Source organism: Hipposideros armiger, unplaced genomic scaffold, assembly GCF_001890085.2.
Source record: "Hipposideros armiger isolate ML-2016 unplaced genomic scaffold, ASM189008v1 scaffold_25, whole genome shotgun sequence".
Taxonomy (NCBI): Eukaryota; Metazoa; Chordata; class Mammalia; order Chiroptera; family Hipposideridae; genus Hipposideros; species Hipposideros armiger.
In genome coordinates this window covers 3,811,709-3,833,480 of record NW_017731375.1, presented here as the reverse complement: position 1 = coordinate 3,833,480, position 21,772 = coordinate 3,811,709, and the positions used below count along the sequence as shown (strand labels likewise).

Genomic DNA, 21,772 nt, shown 5'->3' with positions numbered 1-21,772 from the left:
ACTGCCCAGGATATATGCCGGTGCATGCTTGGCTTTGGGAGCCAGTAGGTAAAGCACTGCCTTTAAATTAGCCTTACAAACCACCTGATCACTTGTCTAGGTCAAGCAGTGGTTTATGTCAGGTGAGTAATAAAGGGTGCTGATTCAAACTCAGTCTTATCTCCCCCTTTCTATGAGAAAAACAGACTGAAGGGCAAAGGGGGAACAGATCAGTAGTTAAAAACTAGCTAAGTAACTGTAAAAGCTTGCTCACTTGCAAGATCTGGTGTAGTTAAGCAAATTTCTCCATCTGTAAAAGAATGACAACAAACTATAAGGTTTCTATGAGAAATTGTAAAAGGTAACTATTGTCATAATTATGGCAGTATATATGTACATCTTTCTCACTGAGTTTTGTTTTTTTGTTTTTTTCCCCCCTGTCTTGATATTCTGAAAAAGTGAGTTTAGGCAACATTTTATTTTTAATGCTCTATACTGGCTCCAACACTGAACTGAAAATAATGAAAATTAATATAATAGTTATCAATAAATAATTGGTGGAAATAATTGTACTTATATTAATTTTAAGCTACCACTTATGGAGCACTTTTTCTTACCATCCAGAGATGATGCTAAGATTATTTCATTTAATATTCTCATCAACCCTATTATTATCCCCATTTTACAGGTAAAGAAACTGAGGGCCAAAGAAGTGACATGACTTTTCCAAAGTCACTAATGAATATAACTCAGAGATTGTAAAACAAAATGAATAAGTCCTGTAATGCCTCTCCAGAGCCCAACAAGTCTTTGGTAAAAAGATCGTACAAGAAACTCTCTCGGGCCAAAGTTAAGATCATGGAGGGGGAAAAAAAAAATCAGGGTTACCAAAATCTAGTTGAATAAATTGAGAAAAGCTGAATAGTCACAGTTCTGAAGCTCTCTGGTGTTTCTTGCGTGTTTTCTATTTTCTGAATAATTTTTTAGATGTCATAAACAACAAGAAAACCTTGAAAATCATCTATCTCTCTCCTCTGAAGTCCCATAGTCCTTTGCTTGTATTTCTACCACAGAATATTCATCTTGCGTTTTAATAAAGAATGCCTCATTTTGCAAATGAAGCTCCTTCAGGACTTCATATTTTTGCCAACCCTTCATTTTCTAAATGGCTACTCAATGCTTTGTTTATAGCAGAGGATCAATAAACATTTATGGAATTAGAAAACCTGTCCTAAATGTTGCTTCTCTTCATTACAAAGGTGGCCCCATCTATCCTGTGTAGAATTTGAGATGTCAGAGAGGCAGTTAAAGACACAGGTCTTGAAGTGAAGGCACAGACTTAGACTGCAGGTCAAGTTCGAGGGCTACGAACATGGAGCTGCCAGAGAGGATGGACTCGCCACGGCGAGAGCGGGCAGAGCAATACCGGAACAGAGCTGAGAACTGGAGCCCTGAGTGGTTGTTGAATGGACTGAATTTGCTCCGCGGCAGTTCTCCTCTTGTCTCTGCACCCTACATTTCTGACCCTCAGGCAAGGAAAGAAGCACCCGACAAACGGGAGCCACGCAGCCGTGCATTCTGAGGTGTCCCCACTGCCCAGGACCAAGCAAGAAAGAGAAACTGGAGAGCATCCCAGGGTTCACCCCTAGGTTGGCCAGAGAGCAGAAAAGGAGTAGTTGGTCAGATCTGGGCCTGGGGAGCGAAAGGTACAAGAAGGCTGGCCTCAGGGAGGAGCCCTGATGTCAGGGCTGGACAGTCATCTCCCCGCTCCGCCCCACAATCTGTATGTGGCGAGATCTCACGATGAACTAGGAAGTGGGAACACCTCTTATGCTCACAGAATTATTTTCTCCGTTTCTTTTGAACCACAGTACACGCTGTTTTGCTGTTCCCAGACCAAACCAGACCAAACCAAACCAAGCATCTTGCTGCACACATAGGTTTTGGTAAACCTGGGACATTAGCAGGGATACACATGATGAAAAGCAATTTTTTGAGACCCACAGAGATATCTGATGAAGAGAAAAATCCACCTGCATGTGGGGCTGTTGTCCTGACTACTATTCCCTCTCTAAGGACTTAAAAGACTGGTGGAGTCCCAGGAAACACAGACCCAGTCCCTACAAACGTCTCAATGACACACCATGGATTCAGCTATGGCCTACGTGACACCACACTGCCCAGAGGACATCTGAACACAATGAGTCCATCATAGTGTCTTTCATGTAAGCTGACACTAGTGCCTTTAAAGCCATAGGATAACAAAATGCTTTTCAAGCAGTTTTAATTGTACTTGAAGTTGCTGCCTCTCTTCTATGCTGTTCTGGTAGTACAGAGTCAATGACTATGAGATGGACGGGGTCTTAGAATGACAGCTCTCTGTTGATATACATGAGGAATGGAGCCCAGAAAGGTTAAGTGCTTTGTTCAAGGTCATACAGCTTATAAGTAGCTTTCCTGGACTAGAGTTTAAATCTTCTAACTCTTAGTAGGGTGTTATCTCCAATAGACTATGTTATCTCCCTCCAATTAAAGTCATTAAGTATTCCTTTGTTCTTTAAACACTTATTGAGCACCTACTCAGTGCTAATTATTTGGAATTCAGAGAAAATATTATTTACCTCAACTCAAGAAAGTGGTGTTGGGCAAATATAGGGAAAATCTGCGAGAAGCACCAGGAGAGCCTCCCCAGATCCAGGCTATGTGGATTCTCATTGCATTCATCCGACCTATGATAAACCAAACATGAACAGAGGAACCAACCCACTAGGTGGCCAGAAGCTGCCAGCACAAGAGGCTCAGTGTTGATTTTGAAATCAGGAACTTGCTATTCTGGCAGTCATCACCTGGGTGTTACTTCTTTTAACTCCTCATCTATGGGAGGAGGATTTGATAACTTCCCCATCTTCCTCATCTGCAAAGATTTCGTTAGGGGAAGGTGTGCTGGAATGACCTAACACATTACACACACACACACACACACACACACACACACACACTTTTGTTATTTGGATGAGCAGCGGGATGCTTAGAATTTAAAAACCGAATCAGAGCTGACTGTCCCTCCTGTCCCAGAACCAGTGGCAGGCAGAGCAGAGCTGTAGAACGGCAACTCTTCAAGCAAAATGGGCTCCAGCTGGGGGGAAAGAGCCCAATGCTTCTTAGCACAATAATGGCAGCCTGGGCTAGTCCCAAAGAGGTCAAGGCCAAAGCCACATGAGGAGGGAACTATGCTTCCCCCTAATGAGGTTAGGCTGTGCTGTGTCTGAGAAAAAAGAATGCTCACCTTGGCAAGGTGTGTCGACTTCTCAGATGACCCAGAAAGAAAATTAGTTGTCACTCTCTCTGGGAGGGAAAATGACATGGGATGAATCCCCACAGCCCCCTCTCCATGGGACCTTGTCAATCACCACCCCTTCCCCACATCCTGGGACAGGAGGGATGGGCACAGGAGAGCCTTGCTCAGAACCAGCTGATGCCAGTAGCAGGCTTAAGGGAACGGGCAGGGGCCAGGTGGGGCGTTTCCAGGACGAAGGTGAAGGCAGCAGATTTAAAGAAGGTGGCTGGATGGAAAGTTGTGGGAGTGGGGTAGGAGACACAGCAATGACAGAGAAAGGGGCAGAGACAAAGTCAGGGAGAGGGTGAGACCTGCACAGCTGGAAGCCTGTGGGGCGCTGGGCACAGGGGGGCCTGAACGTTCCTTCACAGATGAGATCATCACCACAGATGGCGCACATGCGTTCCCTACAGAGACAGTGATACCTGAGAGCCAGCAACGCCAGAGACATCCCCCAACCAGGTCCCAGGACGGACAGGGGCAATGACTGAATTCCCGTGCCACCTCCCTAAGGCACTGACATGCACCATTGAGCCAGAAAGGAAGAGGACCCCCCTGCTGCTGAGTCACCCTCACAGTGACAACTGGTGTGAGCCACTAACTGGCCTCGGAGGAGCCATTTCAACTGTCAGAGCCCTTTCTCCCTCCTCCGGGAGGGGTAGATCAGATATCTGTGTGTGTGTGTGTGTGTGTGTGTGTGTGTGTGTGTGTGTGTGTGTGTTCACTGCATTTTTACCATTTTTATAATAGACTTTTTGTACAGCAGTTTTAAGTTCTCAGCAAAATTGAACAGAAAGTACTGAGTTCCCATGTACCCCTGACACCTTCACACACACAGCTTCCCACTATCAACATCCCTCATCACGGCCAGATCGATTGTTCAGAGATTTCTTTAGACCTAGAATTTTTGTTTAAACTGAATTGTCTTGGATGTATAGAGAGATGAGGAGAGAGGAGGAAGAAGGAAGAGAGAGGGAGAGAGGAAGAAGGGGAGAGAGGGAGAGAGGGAGAGGGGGAGAGAGGGAGAGGGGGAGAGAACACTACCCAGGTAGGAGCAGGGGCAATGGCGGGCTTGACGTCCATGCAGGAGTGAAGCCCCTTCAGAGGTTCTTGGAGTTGCCGAGTTTGACCATCTCTGGGCAGCTGTATATTAATGTCCCTTTTGGCTCAAACACTGGATCTATACAGTGTGCTAAAATCTTTAATGAAATCCCTCAGGTAACTCTCAAAATAACCCACCAGCCAAGTGGAACAAGTGTACATCAGTCTCATTTAGGTCAAACGGAGCAGAGGTATCAGGAGCTGCCCCCAAATCTAACAGGAGGCTCATTTTCTACCTATAATTTTTTTTTTGGGGGGAGGGCTTGAGTAAAAGAGAGAAGGGTGCAGTGTGAGCACAGCCCTGAACTTCATCACCATCACAGGCGTTCCAAAGCCTTGCGTGCCCCCAATACGCATGTATGCGCACGAGCGTGTCACCCGTCACTACAATGAATGCGGGGACATGCAGACAGCTAAGCAGGGTGCAGATGTGAGGAGCCGCGGGTTGAATTCCAGCTTCCTGTCGAAGTCTCAAACTTCAGCACCTTCCATAACGGAGCTAGCAATAGCCCCTGTGAGGCGGGGCTGATGAGAGGCTCCATGAAGAGAGGGATGCAGAGCTCTCAGCACCTGGAGGTCCACACACCTCAGCCAAGCGCCTCGTTTGAGGGAAATGAGACTGAGAGATGCATTCACAGCTCAGTTGAAATAAATAGAAAACTGCAGAGCTAAGAACCGCTGTCTCCCGAGTTCCAGCTCCACATTCGGCTCCACTACCAGATGATGACAAATAACAGTAACACTAATGACAGTGATGAATGATGATGATGATACTCCATTGCTGAGCCCTTTCCAAGTACCAGACTCCACTAGGCCTCTCATAGGCATTACCCCTTTTACTGCTCACAGCAAACCAATGGGGTAAGCATCCTCTATCGTTCCAAGTGACAGATCAGGAATCAGAGCTCCGAGGGGTGAAGTGTCCTGGTTAACAGAACTTCATGCAAAGCCCTTGTCTGGACCACTAACTATCCTGTGCTGTGCCTACTTCAGAAATGGGGTATCTGTCCTCAGCTAATTTCACCCTCCTTAGCTGAAGCCATAAGGAGAGCCTCCTTTGCCTTTGCATAATTGGCCTCCCTCTTTGTTCTAATGTCTGGTTCCACTGGGGCTGTTGTTCCAGCCTAGAGGGTGTCACACTCGGCAAATCCACTTTGGCCTCCCAGGGCTAATGAGGGCTCTCAGGGTGGTGACATTTAAATGCCTGGGACTGCAGAGAATGACTACACACAGACACAGCCCCTGCCACCAAGGATGGCGGGTCAGCTGTGAAGACATGTCCCTCCCAAATTGGATCGTGCTACTCCAGCTCCACGAGAAAGGACAATGCAGTCTGCTTTGTGTTGCGTCTATTGCATAAGGAGGAAGCAAAGTCCTGTGTGTGAGTGTGAGAGAGAGTGTGTGTGTGTGTGCGTGTGTGTGTGTGTGTGTTTGAGAGTGAGTGTGTGTGTGCGCGCGCGCGCGCGCGTGTGTGTGTGTGAGAGTGAGTGTGTGTGCGCGTGTGTGTGTGTGTTTGAGAGTGAGTGTGTGTGCGTGTGAGTGTGAGAGTGAGTGTGTGTGCGCGTGTGTGTGTGTTTGAGAGAGAGTGTGTGTAAAGGGAAGAAGGAGGGGAGAGTCCTCTTTTCCCAGCTTTTCCAAGCCCTGGGAAAGCTGAGTGAGACGCATTTCCAACAGCGAAGAGAACAGGATGTGTTTACGAAGACTATAAACTCCAGTAAGGTTTTCTATCGTAAAGTTAAATGAACCCAAATTTTCCTAAATGGGAAAATAGTAAAATTGGTTATAGCCCATCTATACAACAGAGTCCCATGAAGTCCTTAAAAATGTCCCCAATAATCCTGTGAAAAAGAAGCAGATTGCAAACGTGGTAAAACATTATGACAGATATATAAAATGTATATGGTACAGGAGACAGGAAGACTCAACAATGGCTACCTCCAACTCACGGGATCGCAGGTGCTTTACTCTCTATTTCCAAATGTTCTATAAAAATTCAGAATATTTTCATAATACTAATGTCTATAAACAATAAATGTCGTTTTTCCAACACGGGACCAGCATTGCCAGGAGTGAGCCTGGTGGAGTTTATGGTGGGGACTGAAGCCCCCATTCGCAAGGGAGCGTGTCAGGCAAGGATGGGCCCCAAGTTCTCCAGAGGCGTGCATGGCAGTGCCTGCAGTGAGGCCTGCTCCAGCTCTCACACGCCCAGGTCTCCCCACAGGCTGTTCTCCAGAGAAGGCCCATCCTTTAACACTCGCTGGCATCCCATCTCCTCCGTACACCTGTCCCCAACAACCCAACAGCACTGATCTCATTGAATTCTGGTAACCATCATCCTTAAAGTGTTCTGTATAAATAACCGTATAATTTATTAAAACCCTATACATTTATTTATAAGTTATCAGTGTATACCAGAGGTGGTTGTCCTGGGTCCATATGTAGGCCTGCATATTGTTTTAAAAATATATCTATCAGATTTCACATAAAAACCCATTTGGGGGTCTGCTTTTCCAAAAAAAAAAAAACCACCTTGATATGGCAACAAGCGCTTGGCACTGCTTTGCAGCTGTCGTATGTCCCCATGCACAGACTCTGTGCCAGTCCTCACTGCTCCCTATCATCTCCCACCCTGAGCTTAGTGCCCATGGATCATTTCCACTCGTTTCCTCAGTAGCAGAGAAATACTTGTATACTTGTCTCTGTCGAAGATGGGAGAATGAATGAATGACCGAATGGCACTGAGTTTTAGGAAAAAATGAAAGGGGTCCCACTTCTTTGTGACTTGAAGCAAGTTCTCACGTGTTTAGTAGGCAGGTGGAAAACATGTTGTACAAAGTTAATTGAAGATGGCATTAGAAATCTATATTTGACGAGTTTATCTTATTAAATGGCATAGTAACTATGACCTTGCACCTTCGTTTCTGTTACCTTCACAGTCTGGGGGGGCTCAAATTTGAAGACCTTTGGGGTAAATCTTTTCTCACCCAACTGCGAGCTCTTGGAGCAGGTAGGAACCCTTCTCCTCCAGGTGCATATTGCATAGCAGGCCAGAGAGTGCATTCTAGAACCAGACAGGCCCCAGCTGGAAAACTGGCCAAGACATGCTACTCGGGATGTGATGGTTGGCAAGTTTCTCAACCTCTCTAACCTTCCGTTTCCTCTCTTGTAAGATGGGGATTTAATACCTCTACTTTACAGAGATGTCATGATGATAAAACGAGACCACGTGTGAAAAGCTTAGCAAAGTACCAGGTACAGAATAATGGTGGCCATAAAATTATTTATTCCTATGCTTCCTTCATACTTCCCACAGCACAATGCTGCTGCATTTTTAGATGGTCAGTAAATATTACTTGAATTGAAATGAATCTGCAGCTGGTTTTCAATTCAACTGTATCATGTTCTTAAGGAAACTCCCTTCTATTCTAGGAAGATGTTAAGGGCAAAAATCACAAAATCAAATTTAAACAGATCAACGGAAGTCTCAGGATATTCTAAAACCTGCTTCACTATAATTCAAACCATCCATGACTGTAATTTCACAATGAAAACAAACAAACAAAAATTTGGAGTAACAACCTTTGAAAGATTTACATAAACTCCCTCATTAACTGTTTCCACTTACCCAAAGAATCATCCCCAAGTTGGAAAAGAACCCCATGGAACAAGGATTAAAAGGTACAAGAACAGCCTGATTTTGCTGTTCTCTAGCTTTAATGAGGCAAACTATTTCTAAAAAATTGCAGAATGGTTGATTTGGATTGTCATTAAAGAAGTGACCTGGGATCCTACTCCCCCTGCCCAATTAAATTGTACTTGACAATGTCATTAAAAGCTGCCACTCTAAGTATTTTTGGAGGTTCAAAGGGATTCTTTTCTTTTATGGTATGCCATTTTTTTTTAAATTCAGCCAAAAAAAAAAAAAAGGACACTTTCATAAATCTCTCTTGGATTTGTTCTGCAGCTTATTAAATCACTGTCTTCTCTGGTTCTGGGTCTGAATCTCTTTTTGAGATTGAATTCTGTGATCAGTCGCATTGAAAAGGGAAGAGATGTGAAGGACAGCCCCTCCTCAGGTCTCTGGAGTTAGAAGGAGCATTTTGGAACTAAATGTGGCTTTGTAACCCTGTAGCTGGGAGAAACCAAACTCCTCTTTGAACACCTTTGATACCTCTAAATGCTCTGATGAGAAAAAAAAAAAAAGCTTAAATCCTCAAAACTCAATAGCTCTTTATTAAATAATTAAATTGGCTACTGCACATAACTTTTTCCAGGATTCTGAGCCTCGCTGTGTGACCTTGGGGTCATCATGCAACTTCCCCTCATCTGCTTAACCTTCTATGAAACGGCCTCACTCCTCACCCCCAGCTCAGGCAGAACATTTAAAAGTACTGGGGGGGGGGCCCAACACGGGAGGAGGGCTTTTTAGGCACTATATGGTGTTAGAACACTTCAGCAGTATTATCATTATGAATCGGAGAATGATTTTTAAACTCATAGGTTTTTAGTGTTGGAAGAGCTCCAGAAAATACTGTTCAATCATATGATTTCCTAGTTATTCTACAGAAGTTAAGTGGCTTGCCCAAGGTCACACAGCTGTGCAGTAACAGAGATCACGTACAATAATGTTTAACGCAGTGCCTGGTACATAATAGGCACTCAGTAAACATCAGCTGCTGTTCCCACTACTGATACCATTGCTGCTACTCACCAGGCCTCCTTACTCTCAGTTCAGCAGCCTTTTTATTAGCTATATAAATAAGGTACAACAAGGTTGCTCTATGGGCCCAAGCAATTGTTGCAATAAGAAAAATTATCACTTGAGGAAACCATCTTAGTTCTTTCATAATGGAGAAGGACCAAGCCTGGAGAAGTTCTATATCTCTGCACATAATTCCTAACATAATACAAAAGCCAATTTGGGGTGTGTCTTGGGAAGGAGGGGCGATCCCTTTTTCTTGACCTTTCAGACCCTTCAGCTATCAACTAGTAGTAGCACAAAGGAACCGCACACCAGGGATGAGGGACTGAATCCTGGCTCCAGCAACCCTGCCCTCAAGTCTCCAGCGAAACGCAAAATGACAGACTGGGAGAAAAGAGAAACTGCCCCTCACTTGAAACTGGGCACAAGGTATTGCCAAATGGTAAATAAGACAAAATCAGATTCCTACCTCACACCATATATGACTTAAACAAACATAAGGTCTATAGACTAAGAATCTGTACATCAAAATAAATTAATAAATATATAAATGCAAATCTGTTAGACTTTAGGATTGAGGAAGATTTCTTAAACAAGACACCAAAAAAATTTGACTACTAAAATGATTGATAAATTGATATTAAAAGTATGAACTTCTGTTAGAAAAAATATATTTTAAGTAAAGGAAAAGAGAAGTTATACATGTATAACGGGGAGAAGATATTCATGATACATAAAATCAACAGAAGATAAATATGAAGACTATAGAAAATATCCTGTAAATCAATACAAGGAATACAACCAACCCAAAAGGAAAATGAACAAAAAGAATGAACAGACATATCACAGACATGAAATACAAGTGTCCAAGAATCATTAGAAAATTTTTAGCATCCCTGGTAATCAAGGAAATTCATGTCAAGACAGTGATGACATATTTTACACGTATTTTTTTTGCAAAAATGAAGAGGTGGGACAATAGCCAGTGTTGAAGAGCATGTGACTCCACAGAATCTTTTGGGTATTACAGGTAGGGATGTAAATTAGTACAACCACCTTTGGAAACCAGGTTAGCTCCTGAAGTTAGATACTCAGATCCCCTATGACCCCCAAGCAAATCTTTTTGTAGTTATACACCCCAAAAAGACTCTTGATCATTTACAACAAGAGACATGGAAAAGAATGTTCTTAGCAGCAGTGTTTACAATAGGAAAAAACAAACAAACAAAAAAACCTAAAACACTCCAAATGCTGAAATTGAAAGCATGATTGAATCAACTCTGGTTTATTCATACAATGGAATTTTCTACAGTTGTTCAAACAATGTACAGCAGCAACCTGTAACATAGATGAATCTTAGTTGAACATTAATTGTGAAAAAGTGTGTCTCCCAAATTACTCACAGTTTAGTGCCATTATTATAAAGTTAAAATAACCAAGGGATATATACTCATATAGACGCAATAAAACTGCACAAAAAAGAAAACAGCAGAATGTGTAACAAAAGATTCCAGAAGGGGGTTACGTCAGGTGAGAAAAGAGAGCCATGTGGGTACATGCGGTTGATGGTTAAGCTTCAAGTTTCTGTTCTGGGTGCTGAGTCCATGGGTGTTCACTTTATTATTAAAATACCTAACTGAATATGTAAATGAACAAAAGCAGGCCCTTGTGTGGGCCAATGATGAGGTGGATTATGAATCAAGTACAATGATGACTCCAGTGCTGTGCAACTGAGGTACTTTCTTTCCTTTTCCTTTTTTGAAGGGACACTGGCCAAGGATAACGGTGCATTTTACGGCCCAGGCCCACAGACCAGTTTCTGAGAGCTGGTGTTAGTCAGAACCCAGCAGACTGGGCACATAAAGAGATGCAACACATCCCTTATCCGTAAGGCGTTCACTCCATCAGCAGAAACAGTCCCATAAACAGACGACTGAGAGGGGGCAGTGTTAGGCATCCTGACACAGGTGTGTGCTATGCACCATGGGGGCCACTGTTCTCTGCCCACGCTGCTCCCCTCACTCTCCTCAGGCTTCAGAAGCTAAACTTCCAACTAGGCTGAGGTCCATAGAGGGGCTGCCAGCAGCGGGACCCCTGTGGGGGGCTGGGAGCCCCCTCCCCAGATCTTCAGTGTCAGAATCTTTGGGGTAGGGTCCAGGATTCTGCTGTGTTAACACACTCCCCTGCTGCACCTCTGGTTTGAGAGAGCTCCCTCTCAAAGGTTCTCTACCTGGTTTTATCCCCTTTATGAATCCAGGATATTTTGAACCTACTAAATTCCCTACTGTCATACTTCCCCTCATTAGACAGGTATCCTGGCAGCCATTCTATTGTTATAGCCCCAGGGAAGAGAATGGAGGAAAGCTTCCTCAGAAAAGAAGAAAACAGGATGGAGGGGACGGGCTAGAGGCCCCTTTACCTGGTGTTGAGACCTGAAGTCACAAGACACGTGTATTCTAACGTCCCCTCTTGAGCTAAAGTCCCAAAGAGAGCCGTTTTAGGTAGGCTATAGGACAAGCCAGGCAGAGTCTTTCTTCCCTTTCCTAATTGCGTCCCTGGAACCCAGTCCCAGAGGCCATTTTAGAGAGGGTGAGGGGGCTGTTTTGAATCAGAAAGGTTAAATCTGAAGCTATAAGATATCCTTAATTAAAAATTTTAAGTTGTCACAGTATAAAGCGAAGTGGAGAATTAGCAAGATTAGATTACATTATGAACAAACAAAAATAAGAAGCTTCATCACCTTTGCACATTGAGTGCGGTGCCGAAATCTGCAAAACTGCAGTGGTTGTGTCCCCGCTCCCTTCCCAGGGCCTGGCCTGCAGTGGGGACTGCAATGAAATGCCTGTGACACCAGGGGGGGAACTTCCTGCAGACTTGACATCTGGACTGTCTTAGAGGGTTGGGTAGGGATTATGAGTTAGTGTGTCTGCGGCTCCGGGAAGGGAATGGAAGAGCATCAGAAGGTATTCCAGGCAGCATTTGCAAAGAAAAAAATTGTGGAAGGGCATGTGTGGTGCCAGAAGAGACGAGAAGCCAGCCTCAAGGCTGGAGTGTGTCCTGGGAGGGAGAGGTTGTGTTCCCTTACTGCCTTTTCCTTCAGAACAGTCTTGGCACCCGGCCTGATGGACACCCTCAGCCTGCTTACAGGGCTGCTCGCTGCAGAGCTCTGCTCTGAAAAGCTGCAGCAGCACAGCAACCACGGGCATCGAGTCCCATCTCCTGCCCAGGCAAAGGCCCCGGTGCACAGATGTGAAAGAGTTACCCGGCACTTGGAACAGGGGCGGGGAGTGGGGCATGGAAGGAACGCTATCCCTCAGGGGGAACGGTAAGGTACTTTTTCTTATATGGAGCAGAAAGCATTTCCAGCAAGAAAATAGATGCTATCTTCTCCTTTTTATTCATTATGAGAGCAAAGCATGGTGTAGTCAAAAGAAGATGGGTTTTGTTAGTCAAAGGACATGTGCTCCGAATCCAGCTCTGACACATACTATCTGTGAGTGACAGAGAGGGTGCTCATCCAATATTCCAAGGGGGCCCCTTCATTTCCCAGATTCCCTTGCAGCTAGGCTGGGAACATGTGGTGGGTTCCGGCCAATGGACTGCGGCTGGAATCAGTGGGTGTGGCTTTCAGGCTGAGTTAGTTAAGAGCCACCGTGCTTCCTCCCTCCTCCTCTTCCCTGCGGCAGGGAGGCCCTGGGTACCAGACGGCGTAGCTTCAGAAGGGACAAAAGACATATGACCTTCGTCAGACTTCACATAAGAGGGAAATACACGTTCACACTGTTAAATCATTGAGATCTGGGGATTGACTTGCTACCCCAGCATCACATAGCCCAATACACTAGGTGCCCAAATACATTGTGTAATCTTTGGTCTCATTAGATTAATTAAATAAAAGTTACTTGACCCTCTAGGCCTTAGTTTCCCCATCTACAAGATGGGGATAATAATACCTTTATAATTGAGTTTTTGTAAGGATTTAATAAAGGTGTATGCCCTATATAGAGCCTAATATACAGTTGGCATTTAATAAATATGTCTCTACCTTTGAGATGTTGTTGATGCCCTTGTTATTCTTGTGGTTATTGTTGTGATACAATAGACGCCTCTAAATGGGCAGCGACTGTGTCAGGCACTCTGCCAGTTGTTTTACATACATTATCCCAGTTTTGCAGTTAAAGAAATCAAGGCTCAAAGAGGCCACTTGTTTAAAGGAGCGCCGCTAGTAAGTGACAAAGGCGTGATCATAAACAAGGATTGCCTAGATCGAAAGTCAACATGCCTACTCACATTTTTCAGATGTGGAACCTGGAGGCTCAGAGGTGTGACACAAGCTCACCAAGGACAGTAATAACTGCTGGGGTGAGAAGAAATCTCTCTATTCCCAGCCCAAAGCTGCACTAATGTGATGATTAGAAAAGAGAAACCCGCTATGGAACTGGAACCCCCTCACTCTCACACACACACACACACACACACACACACACACACACACGCACAGAGCTGCCCAGCCCATTGGGAATTGAGGTCCCAGCAGCTCCAGAGACTGTGGGGAGCAGATAAGAAGGGGAGAAAGAAGGAAACTACCTCTTGATAAAGGGAAAACTGGATGCTTTGAGTTCAGAGAACAGCTTCTCAATAAAGTTTCCAAAGAAAAACCCACTAGCTGGACATAAACATTGGAAGAGTTTCCAAATGTCTTTCCCTCTCTCTCTGTCTCTCTCCCCGCCCCTCTCCCTCTCTGTTTGTTTTGGAAGCTGAGACAAGTGAGCAATGTGTATCCTAAAGCAGTTTACACTGAAGCAGATGGTGCATCTGATTAGCACCAGACTAAAAAGACACATTACTGAGAGCTCTGTTCTCACTGGGACAGATCTGTTCCAAAGGCGCAGAAGGTTTCGTTTTCTCGCAGGCCCCCCTCAGAGCTTTCTCGGGGCCTATCTATTCATCCTTTCTGCTTTCATCACCACCAGGCAAGTCTGGGCTTGGGCTGGAACAGAGAGCAAATCAGTCTCCACGGCCTTCCCATGCTCCTCTCACTGGACCCTGGAGTCATCCACACAGGCCAGCCACTCCCTGTGGGCGCTTGGCTGCTGGTGACGCCTGACTCCCTCAGCCCTCCGCCTAACAGGCCACACTACGCCACTCAGTCTGAACCACAACCCAATGAGACACATGCTGTGGTTATCCCACTTTACAGGTGAGGAAATTGAGACCTACAAGGATTAAGTAACTTACTCAACATCACGGATCAAGTAAAAGTTGAGGCTAATTGCTTCCATGAGAGAAAAAAGGGAGAATAAAGTGCGTGTGCATGTGTGTGTGTGCGCACGTGGGTTAAAAGAGCCCCAAGGAGCAAACCATCGTACAAGACAGCTGTCAGGTGTCCCAAGCTATGTGATTACATTGAGGCTGCAGCAAGGGAAGCAGTGAAGTAAGAAACCAGAAGCATCTCGCCCTGACCTCTGCTTCTTCCAGGCAAACCCAGTATGGGCCCTCTCAAAACACTCCAGGGAAATGAAATAAAAACTGGAGAAATCATTCAATGCCCGAGTGGGAAGCACACACAGACCCAGGTCCTCTTATTCATTAAGCCCCCTGTTTCTCAGCTCCTGAGGAAAAACACGTCGCTTCCAAGGAGACGAGGAACCATGGCTTAGGGTTACACACAACTATCCAACATGAAGGGGCTCCCCTATTGCAAGGAATCTGAAAGTCAGGACAGAAGTTGGGAAAATGGAAGGAGCAGTAGAAGCAATAACCACAGCCCCAGTAATAACAGCGACCACTCAATATGGGGCATTATGCTGGGATCGTAATGCTCTACGCTGTTTCAATGCACTATCTGTCTCATCAGCCCACACAACCACCTTCGAAGACAGACATTGTTATGATTTTTCCCATTTTACAGATGAGCTTACTGAGGATCAGAGAGGTTAAGTACATTGCTCATAGTCAAACAGCTGATAAGAGGCTGAACCTGGAGTCCAACCAAGGCCTCGTGAGACCCAAATACCAGTGCCCTTAACCGAAAAGTCTCTCTTTCTCCCCAGGATCCTCCTGAAGATAGGCCAACAGGATGTCTGCCAACACTACACAAAGTGCCTCAAGGCCTGCCCTCTGCCTGATGCCAGCACAAATGTTCAGGCTGCAAGGACAAGCTGATGTCACCGACAATAATCCAGGTAATGTGCACATCTGGCAGCGAAATGAGTGCAGGCTGAAAGCAAACCACGTCCCTGAGGCGCAGGACGCTTCACAGGGAAAAGAACAGCAGGGACTTCATTACAGCTCCAGCTTGGCCAGGGCCAAACACTCACCTTATTGACGTGTAGACAGAGAGTCACTCACACAGGAGCCACCGACACCCAGGCAGCCCGTGTGGATTCAGACTGAATTGATTTGGGACCTGAGCACTTAAGAAGGGGGAAAAGCTGAAGTTTCCCTTGGGGATTATTTTGAGAAGAGGGTTCACTTAGCAAATAAACAGTGGGAGAGGAGTTACCTTAAGCTGTGTGTGAGAGCATACAGCTTTCACATGAGAGCCAGGATGGAGAGACGAATCATACATGGCTTCTTCTTTAAAATGGGTCCCCAGGGGGCTCTCTGTCAGCCTACTTCTAGTGTCTGGGTGTATTAAAGGTAAGAATTTTACGTTTATTTTATAACTGTGTACAATACCACAGCTGGCCTTCTGTCTGTTCATATTAATCAGAGGGCTTTTACTGAGTCTGAAACTCAGAGACACAGCAGGATGGTGGGCAGCAGCTGTCCAGCTTGCCCTGTGATTATGCTAATCCTCAGAGGCCACCGCCAAGCCCAGGAGATGTGACTCCAGTAAAGGAATTACTCCGACTTCCACAGGCTGCACCTGCTACCACATGCCCCGTCCAGGATGGCGCAGTGCTCATCTGGCCTTGATGCTAAGCGGGGTCCCTGACAGTGACAGCAGCTCTGAACAATGAAGGAGAGCCAAGTGGCCCTACTCTCTGATGCCTGTGCAACACCACATGTAGTTAGAGTCATCCTCGTCATGTCCCCTAGGACAGGGCTCATTTCATCTCTACAGTGACACCACCTGAAATCCAAGCAGGGCTGCCAGGGCAGGAAGGGACAGATGCATTTCAAAGCTTTCAGAGTGAGGGCAGTTCGTTCTGATGTACAAGTCAGACGTGAAAACCATGGCAGGCTCACTTTAAAAGATCTAGCAACACAAAATACGCAGCACACTTAGCAGGATTAGTTTCCAGCCACCTTGCGCAAGCAACCCATATATGTATTGCATTAATCTGTTGTCACACGCTGTTTAAACGGTCAGGTGACTACAGACATGAATACAAATTCACAAGAACACTTTTCTTCCCATGTTCTTCTCCTACCCTAGCTTCAGAGATCCCGGCAGCAATTCTGCATGCACCACGTTAACCATGCATTGGGGGAAAAAATCTTTACAGTGAAGTGGTTCCTGAATATTTCCGTAATTACCAGGCGATTTACATAAATATTCAAGCCTCACTCTCAATAAATACTTGTTGGGTGATGACTGATTCTCTGCTCTAAGACCTCTTGTTCCTTGCACATTTTGCTTCTCATTTTATCCCTGACACCAGTACGGACAGAGAGAAATTTAAAATTGGAAAGGGCTGATCTTAGGCTACAGAAAACACCGCTGACCCTCAAGAGTCATTGTTTTTACCCTCACAGATAGGCGCGATGTCAGGAATGCTGAGTGTGGCTGGAGACACGGTGGATGGCGAAGAATGATTCCTAAGGCCTGTCTGGTCATATCTGGAGGAGGTTTGGCCATCCAGCTCGCTGAGCGCAAAAACAGCGAGGCTCTTGACAGAGGCGTACCAGTCAGGGGACATGTGGTTACCCGGGGTCAGTTTGGGCGAGCAGAAGCTTGACCACAACTCCTGCCCAAATCCACCGTCATGCGCTGCTCTCCCGGCAATGCCGTTAAGGAAGGAAAGGAGAGTACAGAACAGTTGTGTAAAATGCTACTATTTGAGTAATAACAATAACAGAAGGCCACGGGAGAATATAGCTGTGGTATAGAGCTGACACTTGAACAACATGGGTTTGAACTGCACAGGTCCACTTAAACATGGAGGTTTCTTCAGTTGACCCTCGCAGTTCAAACCCATGTTGCTCAAGGGTCACCTCCATGGTTGGGAATCCCCACATCCAGAGGCCCAACTTAAGTTACATGCAGATTCCGACTACATAGGCGGCTGGTGCCCCTAAACCCCTGCATTGTTCAAGGTTTAACTGTATATGTATTCAGCTCTTATGCATGGACTGTCCTGGAAGCAAACACAAGCGGCTGGAACCACCGGCTGCCTCCAGAGAACGGGTCTGCGTGGCTGTGCACAGGTCTGAAGGGACCCTTTGCATGTGATACCCTTTCATACCTTGGCATTTCGACCTATGTAAATGTGTTACCTATTCAAAAATAATTTACATTTTTAAAAACTATAAAAGAAAGCTCAATCAGGGTCTCTGAGATGGGTCCCAGGAATCCGCATTTTAACAACCTCTCCATTTTCTCGCACTTGAAGTTTTGAAAACTTCTCCGCTACAGGTTCTTCCTACTGCCAGGAACTTCACCTCCTTCCTCTCACGGTGAGGACAGTAAGTAGAAGCCATCCAGGGAAAAACCTCACAGCACAACCTACGGTCTCCGACGCCAAATTTACCACCTCATGAAACTTCCTCGACAGACACAAACAGCACGACCTAAGGTCCCTAAAATCAGTTTAGATTCTGATGTCTAAGTTGTCTGCTACTTTCTACATTTATTCAGACTAAGGGCATTGTTAGGGAAGAACCATTTCAATAGCTGGGCAGGTTGCTCTGCCCTGGGGAGGATGTCGGTTTATGGCCCCGCCCGCCCAGCCAGGACGCTTTGCACTCACCTTGCTTTTTGAAGAGGTTGCTTTGGACGATCTCATTCATGGACTGGACTTTCTGCTTCTGGAGTTTCACGGGGGGGATGCAGGTGTAGAACTCATACAGCAGTTGGCTGAGGGCAGGAAAAACAGGAGCACAGAGAGCCAGTGAGGCCAGTGTCTCCCACCTCACGTCCCCCGACTGCAAGCTCCCTGGGCCCCCCATTCCTGGCAGAGTGTCAGCTGCACAGTAAGCTTTCAGTGAGTGTGTGTAGCGTTGAATATTAATAGCATCCAAGGAGGTGTGAAAGCCTGGAGGTAACTCCAGTCCCCCTGAGCACTCGCTGTGTATCAGGCTCATGCTTTGCCCTTGATGTCCACCATGCCATTTAAACCTCATGGCTCTGTGAGGTAGATCCAATACTTACCCCACTTTTACAAGTGGGAAAACTAAGGTTTAGAAAGCTTAACTAACTTTCTCAAGGTTACACAGCTGGCGGGGATCAAAGAAACAAGGGTTTAAAATCAGGCTCTCACTTCATTACCATACGCTTTTCTTTAACGTTTGATGTTTAGTAATGAATGCTTTATGATAAGTCTTAAGATCAAAATGGTGCTTAATTTAAAAAAGAAAAAGAAAAAAAAACTGAAAAGTTGTGGTTTAGAACCAGTTTGGGACATGACAAAGAAGATAGCTCTTCCCAGATTGAGTGAAAATAAAATACTGATGAAGCAGAATTATAGCCCTTGGCAGCTTTCAAAAATAAACTCATTGTGTTCATTCATTCTTTCAAGTACTTATGAAGCCTGTACTTACTATGTGACAGGAAATGTGCAGAGCGGTGGGGAGACTGGAGGAAAAAACGTGGACCCAGTTGGCATGGAACTCACATTCGAATGGAGGTCCACGTAACACAGAAGTAAACAAATCAATATGAGATGATATAGACAATGGAGAAAATAAATAGGGAGTTATGTCAGAGAGCAATGGTGCAGGGGCTGGGGAAGGAATTTAACTTATTTACAGAGGTAGCTTCTCTAAGAAAATCAGTTAGTTCAAGGCCAGAGAGATGAGAAGAAGCCAGCAGAAATCATCATATGAACGGAAAAGGGACGCCAGTAACAAACAAAACAAAAAACTGCTGAGATCTGAATAAAGTATGGAGTGCAGTAAATATAACTGTAGCAAGGTTAATTTCTCAGTTTTGATAAATATGCCATAGTTATGGGAAATATGAACATTAAGGGGAGCTGAATGACAGTTATATGGGAACTCTATACTATTTTTGCAACTCTTTCTTAAATCTAAAAGTATTTCAATATAAAAAGTTTTAAAATTTTTCTATATGTTATTTTGGAATTTAAGTCAGTATAGAAAAAAAGAAGAAAAGGGGGTCAGCCGAGTGGCACATTGGTTAAGAGCTGGCTTGGGACGCCAGAGGGCCCTGGTTTGAATCCCACATGAGAGCCAGTGACACTGCCCTCTACAGCTAAGATGCTGAACAACAGCTCAATCTGGAGCTGGGCTGCCGTGGGTCACTGGCCATGGCGTAGGCTGCAGCCCCTGCTGCAGTGGGTTGCCATGGGCTACCGTGTGTAGCCAGCAGCCAGCATTAGCGGCCAGCAGCCGCAGTGAGCGGCCGTCCAGAAGCCGGTGACTGATCTGCCTCACCCGGGAAGAGTGCAATGATGGTGCCAACTTGGGCCAGTGAAGCAACTTCCTCCACAACTAGACTGAAGAACAAAAGGACGGCAACTTGTCTGTTCCCCTTCCCCCAATTCCCCAGCGCTGTTCCCATCTCCCAATTCCCCAATAAAAATCTTAAAAAAAAAGAAGAAAAAAGAAGAAAAGGGCGTATCTGGCTCAGATAGCCCTATTCTAACAGCATAATCCCATTAAAAGAATATTTATCTCATGAGAAGAATGCAGTGAAAAAGAAGACAGCAAAAGGGTTTTCAGGGCAAAGACTGGGACCCCTCAAATAATCTTCAAGCCTATTTACACCAAACATTAGTTTTTTAACCTACAAGTTTGTATTCTGTAGCATTTGTATCATCAAAAAAAGGATGCCTATTTTATAGTTGGTTTTCATCAAAGCCCGGACACAACAAAATGAAAGTATAAAAATCTCACCCTGGAGGCCCAGTAAGAAGCCCCTAATCTGTGCCCTCCCTGTTCCCACACTGAGTGCCCATCTGGAAACCCCCACGAGAAACCTCCTCTCCCTCTGAATCCCTGGCTTGGTAACGGAGCCCAGAAAAGTACATCACATGCTGTCACCTGAGTAACTTCGCATCAAAGACCGTTTCCACATCATGGAGGACAGATGGGATGTATTTCAAAGCCGCCACCTAGGTAGGAAGTGAAATAAACATGAGTGCTGCCCACATCCAACAACTCCACCTGATGAGGAGGATACTGTGCAACCTGGCACAGATCAAGAAAGAACAACGCTGCATCCTGGGCACTGCTGCAGAGATTCAAGACATTAGCACGCTCTTTGTACGCAGAAGTAAGTCACAACTTCCTATATCTTGAAGGAGGCAGCAATGAATAGTAAAGATCAAGGACTTTGAAGTTATACAGACCTGCAGTCAAATCCTGGCTGTACTCCTGAGTAGCCACGTGGCTTTGGACAAAACACTTAACCTCTCTGTGTCTCAGTTCCCTTATCTGTAATACTGATGAAATAATACTTATTTTGCAGGATTGTGAAGATTAAAAATGATATAAGTGAGGCATCCAGCACAGAGCCATATTTTTGGTGCTCAATAAATAGTACCTTCTGTCATCATTGGAAGATGATGTGCTTGAACTGCTTTGTTGGTGGCAAGGATGGCTTGACTAAGGCATGCATATTTTTTCTCCCCGGCCCATCTGTGAACAATCATGGGCTTGTTTTGGTCCAGTAGCTGGCTTAGAAAAACGGCGTTATGGCAGATGGTTCTTTCCCTGTGTAAGTCAACTGATGCATCCAGAAGTAGGAGACACACCCACCCCCTCATATGACAGTGCCATCTGCTAATCAGCAGAGGAGGCTGCCATTTCCACAAAAGGAGATGTAAGTCATGTGGCTGGAAAACAATTTTGAAGAATCTAATGGAAGTAAGCATTTTTTAATTTCCTTTTTCTTTTTCTGTATATTCTAAGTGTTCTACAGTCAACAGTATCGCCATTTTGCAATCAGACCAAAATTAAAATAGTGGAAATTCCTGTCTTAAAATCTTGCTCCTAGCCATGTACAATTGAGCTTCGTAGTTAGCATAAATAACGGTTATGACTGCTCTCTGAGAGCTTGCAGTGGGGCCGAAACTATGCTGAGCACTGTGGTTAGGTTATCCTGTTCAACTTTTGTGGAAAATGACATAAGCAGAGCCATTTCGAAAAACAGCCAAGGCCGCCTTTCTGGAGGAACTGCCTGGCATGTTTTACTCCTTGAACCCCTGGAATGTTGGAACTGGGCAAAATATCCTTTAGACTTCGGCCAAACCAACATGGTCTTACGAACAACTGTTTGCAAAGCTCACAGGAACAGCTCAGTTTGATGTAATAAATGTTTGATGTAAAACAAGGACTTATCACAAGGACTGACAATTATGGGCTCTCTTTCTGAAGATAGAATCAGCAACCAGCCATGTATGGCTAAAGAGCAGCTCAGTTTGTTAACATCAGTAGAAATTCCTTTCTTCTATGCATATCATTATGTCCCTTCCTTTTTCTCATAAAAACTTCTTGCCTTTACCCCATAATCAGGACACTAT

General features: G+C 45.1%; 1 protein-coding gene across 1 annotated transcript in view; it reads right to left on the bottom strand.

Annotated features, from left to right (window-relative positions):
* The window catches only part of DOCK2 (dedicator of cytokinesis 2), a 398,948-nt gene that overhangs the window by 272,081 nt on the left and 105,095 nt on the right, over nt 1-21,772 (bottom strand). The window contains exons 21-22 of the mRNA XM_019635935.1: nt 20,292-20,362; nt 18,038-18,144 (exon numbers count right to left, since the gene is read on the bottom strand). Of these exons, the coding sequence (XP_019491480.1) occupies nt 18,038-18,144; nt 20,292-20,362 (178 nt within the window). The remainder of the gene's footprint in view (nt 1-18,037; nt 18,145-20,291; nt 20,363-21,772) is intronic.